Source organism: Mus pahari, chromosome 19, assembly GCF_900095145.1.
Source record: "Mus pahari chromosome 19, PAHARI_EIJ_v1.1, whole genome shotgun sequence".
In the NCBI taxonomy this organism is placed as follows: Eukaryota; Metazoa; Chordata; class Mammalia; order Rodentia; family Muridae; genus Mus; species Mus pahari.
In genome coordinates, this window is record NC_034608.1 from 81,010,146 (window position 1) to 81,021,305 (window position 11,160).

At 38.9% G+C, this 11,160-nt stretch overlaps 1 protein-coding gene across 3 annotated transcripts in view; it reads left to right on the forward strand.

The window, feature by feature from the left end:
• The window catches only part of March1 (membrane associated ring-CH-type finger 1), a 799,133-nt gene that overhangs the window by 617,865 nt on the left and 170,108 nt on the right, over positions 1-11,160 (forward strand). For all 3 annotated transcript variants that reach the window (XM_029532226.1, XM_029532228.1, XM_029532227.1), the window contains exon 4: positions 3,811-3,861. In XM_029532226.1, the coding sequence (XP_029388086.1) occupies positions 3,811-3,861 (51 nt within the window). The remainder of the gene's footprint in view (positions 1-3,810; positions 3,862-11,160) is intronic.

Genomic DNA, 11,160 nt, shown 5'->3' on the forward strand with positions numbered 1-11,160 from the left:
AACCAATGGACAGAAGCATCTGACCCCTGTTGTTGAATTAGAGAAGGCTGAAAGAAGCTGAGGAAAGGGGAAATCCTATAGCAGGACCAGTAGTCTCAATCTGGACCCCCTAGTTCTCTCAAACTGGACCACCAAACAGACAGCATATACCAGCTGGTATGAGACCCCCAACACACATACAGTAGAGGACTTCTGGGTCGGTGTTCATTCAGAAATGATGCACCTAACCCTCAAGAGACTGGAGGCCTCAAGGAATTTAGAGGTCAGGTAGGGTGGGGTGGTGGTGGCATCCACGTGGAGACAGGAGGTGGGGAAAAGGTGTGGGGTGTAGAGCAGTTTGAGGGTGAGGGGTGTTGGGGAATGGAATATGGAGTATAAAAAAATTAATTAATTAAAAAAATACTCCTTTGAAACTCTGAATCTCTCTGCGCATGTTAGAAATGATAAGTTAAGATCCAACATTGCTCTTCAATAATCCTATATTTTTCATGTAGGTTAGCCAGAAACTCTCTCAGGTTCCAAGTTCTCCTGCCCTACAAAGTCAGTTTAATTTGAGTAACCATAAGATGTTTTAGATTTGGAGATAGCTTATACTTAATTTAACATGAAGTAATAAAATTCATTATAATGAGGTGTGACAACCATATTCACTAATATACAAAGAAGAATATGTCATTTCAATGGTAATGGAACAAGCCACCCAATTAATTAGAAACAAATTAGACAGATTGCTTTGGATGTTTTCCAGCAGAGAAAGTCCCTCTGGTGTTTTGCTTCCAAAGCAAGAAAACAATGTCCTTTAGCATCTTGGGTAGACAATTTTTTTCATTTTCTTTTTTTGATTGTTTAGATTTAATATAATTGTATCCTTCTTCTCTTTCATTTTCCCTCTAAATCTTTCTATATATCTCTCTTTGTGTTCTTTCAAATTCATGTCCTTTTCCATTAATTATTGTTTCAAATATATGTGTATGTATACATGCATGCAGTCTTAAATATAACCTTATCAGTCTGTTTAATCTTACCATGTGTACATCTTGGGGTGCCCGCTTGATATGGAAACATAGCAGAAGAAAGGATGGAAAGATTGCAAGAGCCAGAGGACTAGGGAGTTTGCTCTGACCTTGTGTCTCCTAGTGTCAGAAGCTTTATCCATAAAGCCTTACCAGCATGATGGCCCAAATGTGAACAAAATAGGGATGACAACAACAGACATGCTAAAGTGGATGGGGGGAAGCCTTAGGCCTAAATTATATCAAAGAACTACAGGCACCTAGGGAATGCTAAGGTGGAAGAATTAGTCTTTCCCAGGGAAAAGCACACCAATTGGTTATCCAATTGTTTTTAGTGCTTAAATTTTACAGGCCAGAATATAACTCATCATAGAATTGAAAAACAGAGAACCCAAGATGTCCGTAAGGAAAAATTATAATTATTATAATCTGCATGGTCACTGTAAATTGGTGGGAAGCTCTCTGGGTGTGAACAACAGAAATGCTATAACCTTGTAATATGAAAAAAATGGTTTTATAGCTTACTCAATTCTTACAACAATCCTGAAGATATCATCTTCCCTGTTTTATGACAATGAAATTCAAGTTCACCAGTGTCAAACATCTACTCATACTAATGCCAGTACACCACCATACATCTAATGGCAAGGTGTTCTTTCACCTTAAGATACCTACCCACCAATACAAGGACAGTATACTCCACGATGCCTCTGCCCATTATCTTCAATGATGAGCTTACCTTTCATGAGCTGTCAGAGAACCCTAGAGAACTTGGCTGTGTAAAATCTTCACCTACCCTGAACTCACCTGCAACTTTCAGTGCCCAGACTTGTATTCAGAGAAAATGGGGACACTGCATTTCATATTAAACAGCTCTAAAAATACCAGACTATCAGATGGGTGCTGCCTCTTTTGAAGGATATTATTGGCTCAGAGTATGTACATACCCCTGTGGTGAACTCTTCTCCATTGGAAACTGAAGTGAACTTTTTTAATTTTATTTCAAGATAACAGCAAGTCCTATTTGGGTTCAAAAGTTAAGTATACTTATTTACATTTCTTCTTCTTCTTCTTCTTCTTCTTCTTCTTCTTCTTCTTCTTCTTCTTCTTCTTCTTCTTCTTCTTCTTCTTCTTCCTCCTCCTCCTCCTCCTCCTCCTCCTCCTCCTTTCTCCTCCTCCTTCACTCTTGATGTTGCAGATTCACTTACCACTCCTCAAACACATTCTCGAGTGTCATCTAAATGAAAAATTTGCAAACAAAATAACCCCTTTCACTACTACAAGCATTCCAATCCCCCAAGTGTATTATTTTGTGTGGTATATTTGCCTATGTTCCACATGATAATGTGTCAAAATTCTGAATTTCACTGAGAGAAGAAGATGGATTGATTTTTGTTAACTAAGGTCTGGGTGAAGAGTTGAGCTGTCAGGAACAAAGTGATGCTCTCCATCATTAGAAGAACCTAATCAGGGAAACACGTCTCTTGCAGCATGCACATTCATCCCAGGCTGTATCTCAGGCTGTTATGAGGTGTGACTAATCACATCTTTGTGACCATCTCAGTCTGTAATAACATGCTCCTCGGTGACATCAGTGGTTACAGGAGATAGATGTCGAATGTTCAGCTGGAATATTTGTGTATAACACAGCAACAGTTTGCAATGGCTGTAGCCCGTTAATTCACAAAAGCAGACTTGCCACCAAAAGTCCACATCCTAGGAAATTTCAATCGGACTGCATGGGTCTGGGGCCATCCACTGGAACATAGAAAGCCTACTGGTGGCTGTATCCTCTAATGAGAATGATTCTCCCTCCCCCAGCAGCTGCATACTGCGAACTTGGTAGTGCTGGGGAGTGTTTCCTGTGTCTATGCAGGAGTTTTGAGTGGTTTGCTCTTAGGTAGGTAGCACAATTGCTCAGTTCCTGTCAGGAAGACAGCTTTGGGTCAGACACTTTCTGCACCCTGTGTGTGCATCCACAAGTTCTGATTTTCCACTCATTTATCCTCCAACGGAGAATTAGCAGAATAAAAATAGCAAAGGGAGAGCATCAGTCAGAAGTTCCAGGCCAGAGCTGACTTAGAGCTTAAGCTTGTAGTTTCCCGGAATCTGCTGTCTTCAAACTAGGAGGCCTAACTCCTTAAGGTTGCTCTCTACATTAAAATTTCATGGCATAAAAAATGACTTTCAAAAGCACTTTTAGTGCACTTTTTCTTCGAAACTACAAAGTGTGAAGGAGACAAGAGCAGGGTATACATTTTAAAAACATTTTCAAGTTTTAAATCTTAAGACATAACCTAGAGAGCATTTTAAATTTTAAAGATTAGGTGCTTACGAGCACGTGAAAAGACAGAAAAGACCAATATAATACGTTTCTCCAGAACACGAGTTGAAGGTGTCTCCTACATATCTAGCACAGAGTATTTTTACTTGCATGGGGAAACTGAATTTATTTGGGACTTTCTGGGTGCAATTACAAAAGGAAAAGCAATGGGCTATGCTACAGTTCTCTAATTTGCAAAGAGATTGCATAGTTTCAGGTTTGTTTGTTTGTAGAGAGGATAATTTCATGTAAATAAATATTGCTAGCTTAGTTGCTACCTTGAAGTTAATTGGAACATATTAGCAATATGCTGCTGTGTATTAGAGCAGTGTAATCTGATAAAAGCTATTTGTGTGCCCCTCAGAACAATATTGAAAATGTTCATAAACATATGTATACTGCACTGTATTCTCTTGGTGGTAAAAGGCAGGGCTGTCCTTTTCTTTAATCAGTGTTTCTAATTTTATTTTTCAGAATGAAAAGTCCCCAGGGCGATCTGCAAGTCGATCAAGCAACATATCAAAAGTAGGTGACCTCTCTACGGGTTCTTATTTACTGATTTTCTGTATTTTACAAGTTCAATGAATATTGATGATGCTTAACATATAATTGTTATGTATGATAATACTCAAATATGACTGGTTAATGGATTGAACTATTTCACGCTTTTAGTATGAGATACGTTATGCTTTCACACAATCAAATATGTTATCTTTCCACTTTGTTCTCAATAGAGAAGGTAATTTGCTACTTTCAGAGTACTAAAAGTACACTATGTACTAGGAACTATGGTTCTTTTTTCCTCCACTTCCAATACCATAGGGACAACACATTCTCAAATAAAAATTATCAGCAATCATGGCAGTTCCCATTGATTTAAAATGTCAACCTCACCGAAATGTACACTTTTTTTTTAATCAGAGTAGTTTTTAAAAATCAATTTCATAAAACTTTAGTTTATCTGTAGGTTACAGAATCAATGGAATCAAAAATAAAATACTCCCTAGACTTAGTTTATATTCAAGCTAGGAAGCAAAGCCATTAATTATTATGAATTTAGAAAAATATTCTAATCTTTATACTAGTATGAAAAAGCAAACTTCATGAGCCATTCTTTAAAATGGGGTGCCATGTGATGGGAAGATTTGGGAACCAGGTGATGAGCAGCCATGGAGTAGCATTTTGATAGGCAAATATGGTGCTTGAGAAGTAAAATATAATGTACAGCCATTTTGTCAAAATAGGTACTCTGATTTTTGAATACATTGGCAGGATCAAGATGGATTTACCATAGGGAATATTCCATCTCAGGGCCTTCTACATTCCTAGCCTTAATTTTGTATTAGTAATTTTGCATTAGTTTTTATGGTGGAGCTAGAAATTACATCTATGCTGACTGCAGCTTCCCACTTAGAGAAGCTCTTCTTCCTGCTTGGTTCCCAGAAGCAAATGACTCTGTTACTCTCTGAAAAGTGAGAGCTCCAGAGTGTAGTCATTCTCTTCAGCTGGATCCCTGAGCACAAATCTTACAGGGAGATGCCATGTGCTCGCATGCCACATGTTTCCAGGAGTGTATCCCTAATCTTGGACATAGACATTTCTGTATAGAAGAACACGTGGCTGCAATGCTTCCGACTATCCAGCTTGCCTCAGTAGCATCCTTTGAAAGATGATCCAGAACACAGGCATTCATATGCTTGCTTGTAGATCATACAGGTCTCAGAACTGGTGTCGTTGAGAGCGCTACTCAGGTGCCTGTGTATTGTTGGCTTGATACTCTGAGAAGTAGTAGAACCTTTAAATGATGCAAGTGAGTGGTAGGTTGGCAGGCTAGTGGAGGAAAGCCCTTGAAGGGTATTGCTGGAGCAGGCTCCCCTTGCCATCTTTTGCTACACCACCAGTTCTCAATAGGGTGTGTTTTCCTTCTTCCTGCCCCATGAGAAGTTTAAAAGCAATAGAAGTTCCTAGACTTCACGCTCCAAAATTATAGTTCAGAATAGTCTTTTCTTGATAACAGTATTGCATCTAGTATTTATTATAGTAATGAAAATATGACAGTAAATTATTGAAGGTTTTGAATTACATTCATATCAGAGTCCCTCCAAAGATATTTGAGAGGGAATGTGCCCTTCTGGTTGAGACTACTTTGGAGGGTGGGATTGTAAATCCAACTCTCCTCCCTGTTGTTCCCTATCCATGTGATCTTAGGATAATCACCTAAGCACCGTAAGAGAGATTTACTCCCCATACCACAAAACTAATAACCTGAAGGATTTCTTCATTTAGTTTATATTAGCAAAGCATCTTCTAAATGCCAGTCATCAAAGTCTCCTAAGAAAGGACCCACCCAGAGCTGCAGGACAGTGTCATCTTTCTCAACAGAATAATGTTGAGTAAGTAACAACTTAGAAGTTTGTCAAAGGGCTGACAGCCCCGTTATCACACCAAATATTCATCATGTAGGAGCAAATGTGTATCTTCTTCTCAGACTGCTGTTATGAAAAATGCAACGTGTCGACAACATTCATCCTTTGAGATTATTCCTTTCGAAAGTACATAAAATTAAAAGTGTTACTTTTGATCTCTGACTTCTTGAAGGCTCTCTGACAGTCAGTTTGAAGATAAATGAATATCCATCTTACCTTCATTGTATTACAGAAAAGTCTCAACTACCAACCCCTGGTGATTTCTGTGAATCTAAATCTCTTAACTCAATATAACTCTCCTTGCATTTATGTCAGAATGATAGTCAGAAATGATAAATACACTGCTGGTTCCTCACTACTTTTATGAATAACTAAATGATAAGCTCTTCAATAATCCTGTGGGCTACAGAGTATGAAGTGACAAAACCTACGAATATTTGAATTCTTTCATTTTTTTAGTCCATATTATCAATATTTTTTTATTTTTTATTAGATATTTTCTTCATTTACATTTCAAATGCTACCACCAAAGCCCCCTATACCCTCCCCCGCCCTGCTCCCCAACCCCACCCACTCCCACTTCCTGTCCCTGGCATTCCCCTGTACTGGGGAATATGATCTTCACAAGACCAAGGGCCTGTCCTCCCATTGATGGCGGACTAAGCCATCCTCTGCTACATATGCAACTAGAGACACAGCTCTGGGGGGTACTGGTTAGTTCATATTGTTGTTCCTCCTGTAGGCTTGCAGATGTCTTTAGCTCTTTGGGTATTTTCTCTAGCTACTCCATTGGGGGCCCTGTGTTCCATTCACTTCTGTATTTGCCAGGCACTGGCACTTTGCTCCTCCTTGGACTGGGGAACAAAATACCCATGGAAGGAGTTACAGTGACAAAGTTCAGAGCTGAGATGGAAGGAAGGAACATCCAGAGACTGCCCCACCCAGCGATCCATCCTATATATAACCACCAAACCCAGACGCTATTGCATATGCCAACAAGATTTTGCTGATAGGCCCCTGATATAGCTGTTTCCTGTGAGGCTATGCCAGTGCCTGGCAAATACAGAATTGGGTGGAAAACAGGGTCCCCAATGAAGGAGCTAGAGAAAGTACCCAAGTTGCTGAAGGGGTGTGCAACCCTATAGGAGAAATAGCAATATGAATTAGCCAGCACCTCCAGAGCACATGTCTCTAGCTGCATATATAGCAGAGGATGGCTTAGTTGGCCATCAATGGGAGGAGAGGCCCTTGGTCTTATGAAGATTCTATGCCCCAGAATAGGGGAATGCCAGGGCCAGGAAGCAGGAGTGGGAAGGTTGTGGTTCACGGGTAGGAGGGAGGGTATATGGGATTTTCAGAGAGGAAACTAGGAAAGGGGATGGCATCTGAAATGTAAATGAAGAAAATATCTAATAAAAATGTAAAAAATATGTCTTATATTAGTAATAGCAGTGGGCTTTGTATATATTGAAGTTGATCCAAGACCTATAATGAATTTACATAGGTTCAAAACAATGTAGAAGATTCTTAGAAAATCTCAAGTGTGAAGAGGACAGCCTTCTCTTTTATACCACACACTTATTTTGAAGATTTTTAAGACATTAGTAGTTCTCCTTGCTGCTTTTAATACACATGTGACTCACAAGTTCCTAAATATGGAAACTCAGCCAAATCCCATCTTTCTTCCACATTTTCAATGATAGGGGATCATTGTATTCAACTAGCGACATTATGAACTTCACAAGAATATCCCCTCAGAAGCAACTGTCACAGAGAAAGAAATCTTTACTTTCAATTCAAGTTCATGAAATTGTTCTTTGGAATAAAGTCTTTGGGTTTTGGTTTGTGCAAAAAGCAGCTCATAAAATCGAATGCATTTATGAAAGGAATTCAAAAGTGACTACCTTAACAAAATTATACTTCAGTGAGTTTTTGTAATTTCTTAGTATATTCCTCAGACAGTATTGACTTGACAGGTTTCATCTAAAAATTTCAATTGGTTTCTACCTGGAAATATCTCCTATAAGGTTAGCATGAAGTTGTTATATAGCTATAAAATAGTGGTTTTGTTAAGTAATATCTCTCTTGTACGAATACCCCAGCCCATTTCACAATAAAAGAAGATGAATAATGTAATCAAAACAATTTCTTCAGTGAATACCATTGAAGATATACCGTGCACAGCGTGTTAGTGTGGATCACAGCATTTTAAATGGGTGTTATCTTTTGATCAAACTCCTGCTTAATTTGTCTTTTTGGAAATGTTTGTTACTCCATATCTTGCCAGACTTGCCTTTAAGATTTCAAATTATTTCTTAGCAAGGTCAAGCTGAACATGTTCCCCATGTGTAAAATGTCCTGGGAATGCCTTTAGCTGAACCCAAGTCAAGCATTTGCATTCCTGAGCAGGTGTTTAATGTTCTGACTAAGAGATCTATCTTGGTTTGCTGATACCAGGGACCTACAAATCAGCAATATCATAAGAGAGCATACCTTTAGAGGATAACTAGGATGTGCTGATGAAGTAAAGGAGGATATAATATTGAGGAATAACGTGAACTAACTGGAGGATTCTCACAGATCCTCCATCTTGGTCCCTCTTGAGACCAAAGTAAGAGAATGGATATAAATTCAGTTGGATCAGTAAAGTTGATGAGGACTGTTAAGAAAACCTGAAGCTATGTCATGGCACTTTTTCTTTATGTAGGTCCATACCTTGGGAGTGCTGATCTAATCTTATGACTTAATAGGTCAATAATTTTCAAACCAGCTAAGCCAAAATATCATCCATAAAATTTGGATTAAAATAACCTACTCGAAAAAAGTCATATACTGTATTCTAAGAAGACATCTTCAGTCCACTTGCTGTAATAAGATTTGGAGATAAGGAGTTTTTTTCAGGGACTTTCTAGGCAAGCAGTAGTGGGAGAAACCATTGCTGGAGTTACAACAGAAATACAGGGAAATGAGAAATCAAGAGATGGTCCCTTGCTCTTGTGTGGGGCCCCTAATATAAAAAGTATGTAGTTTTATCATTCTAGAGGCCAGAGATCAAGGTTTTTATGTTCTACTGGCCTCTTATTGACTCACAGCCTTTCAGAGACAGAAATATTTCTATGCATGCTGACACTGTTCATCAGGATTTACTTGGCTGAGCAGCTAAGCGATCTAAAAAGCCACACCATCAGGTTCCCAAAGAAAACCCCAGTTGTAAAACTTTAGCAGAAGTAGAACCCAGAATCTGGGAAAAATAGATACTGACACACATTTAAATGGATGCAAAAGGAGCTCATCATAGTGCTGACAGTTATCTGCTATGGTGGTCCATCTTCTGTGTGCATGTGATCCATATTTACCATTCCATCCTGTTTTGCACTCTTGTAGATGATGGCTTGTTCCAATTTCTAGAGGGAAAACCTAAAGGACAACATAGTAGAGTGAGTTTTTGCTATTGTAAATGTCACAACAAAACCAATTAATATTGGAACACTGCTTCCAAAGTTTCTTTCTTGGTGAAGTGTTTCTTTCTTCCCATGTGACTCTGATCATAACCGTGACTAAAATCACTTGGTGGGTGTTGAATTTGGTTTCAGAAAATATTTGTTTGCAGCCAGCACCCCTATTCATCATGGGTGAGTTCCGTTCTTCAGTGAAGCACTGTACTTCATACCAGACAATGTAATATGGTTTGGGGAAAAGATCCAGTCATGTGGTCCACTGGTGTCCTCAATAAATTTTTTATTCTTCCTAGAGTTCAGGAGCATATCAAGGTTTCTTCATGAGTAATTTCCTATACAGACTGAAGAGTGATTGATCTATAATATTCATACTTGCAGTTTTGAATTAGTAGGTTTATTGCATGTTGAGAAAGAAAAGGTTAAAGAAATAAACAGCAAATATCAGTTAGCAAGAAACATCTGAGAGACAGAAAAATATCAGTTTGGGCACTCACATCTCTGAGAGACTAGAGCGGTCTGATTGAGAGAACAAACAGAATTAATAATATAAAATTAGGCTTATGAACATCAAAAATAAATGATTGTGAAGTGACCAGTCATGCTAGAGTTCATGATTCAGGCAGACTTCAGTGCAGGGTCTTTTGAAGACTTGCTGTGGGTGAGCTGCCTTTCCATTTCCACTGCGGGCATTTGTACGCCTCTGCTGGAAATGGTTTATCCTTTTATTGCATGAAGACAGAATGATTTAGAACCGTTAGTCATATGCTGTTTTTTTCTGTCCTCTTAAAACAGGGCCAAGGGGGCAGCCCTTCCTCATATGAGAAGCCTTGAAATTATGTTGGGATAAACATGCTTAGGTCTAAAATGGAAAGTTCTATATTGCTTCCAGAGGCAGCTTCTCAGTAAGTTTAAATGTACATGATAATTAACCAGTATGCTGTACATTACAAATGGGGGAAAGAATTCTGATGTAGTCTGTGACCTCTATCAATAACATCAAAAATTTCCCGTCAGCTCTCCATTTGTATATTGAGTTTATTTGTTTTTCCATTTTCTAAACAGAGCACTTTATTGGATAGGATAGCCGTGACCAATAACAGAGATTCAATGTGTAGATTGATAAAACAGCAATAACAAAATTGTACATTTCTTTGAAGGTTGGCATCAAAGCTATATTTCATTTTTTAATTGTTATAGCACTTCTGGGAACATGAAATTTGCCATTTACTATTGGTCTGACATCTGTGCAGCTTGTATCACATATGAAAGCATTGAAAAGCCACTACTCATCCAAGCTCAAAAAAAGCAGTCATATGAGTCACATGATAAAGGAATCTATGAATTATTTTGCTTGGCCTCATCATGCTTCAAACATTCAAACTCTTTTACCAACCATCCTGAGTCTTCTCTAACAGTAGGATGAAGTTTGTCCTTCACTTATGAAAGATTGCTTTAAGCTGGGCGTGGCAGGGCATGCCTTTATTTTTTTTTTCCAATTTTTATTAGGTATTTACTTCAATTCCCCTATACTCTCCCTGCCTGCTCCCCTACACACCTACTCCTCCTTCTTGGCCCTGGTGTTCTCCTGTACTGGGGCATATAAANTTTGCAAGACCAAGGGGCCTCTCTTCCCAATGATGGCTGAATAGACCATCTTCTGCTACATATGCAGCTAGAGACACGAGTTCTGGGGGTACTGGTTAGTTCATATTGTTGTTCCACCTATAGGGTTGCAGAGCCCTTCAGCTCCTTAGGTACTTTCTCTAGCTCCTCCATTGGGTTCCCTGTGTTCCATCTGATACCTGACTGTGAGCATCGACTTCTGTGTTTGCCAGGCACTGGCATAGCCTCACAAGAGACAGCTATATCAGGGTCCTTTCAGCAAAATCTTGCTGGTGCATGCAATAGTGTCTGCCTTTGGTGGCTGATTATGGGATGGA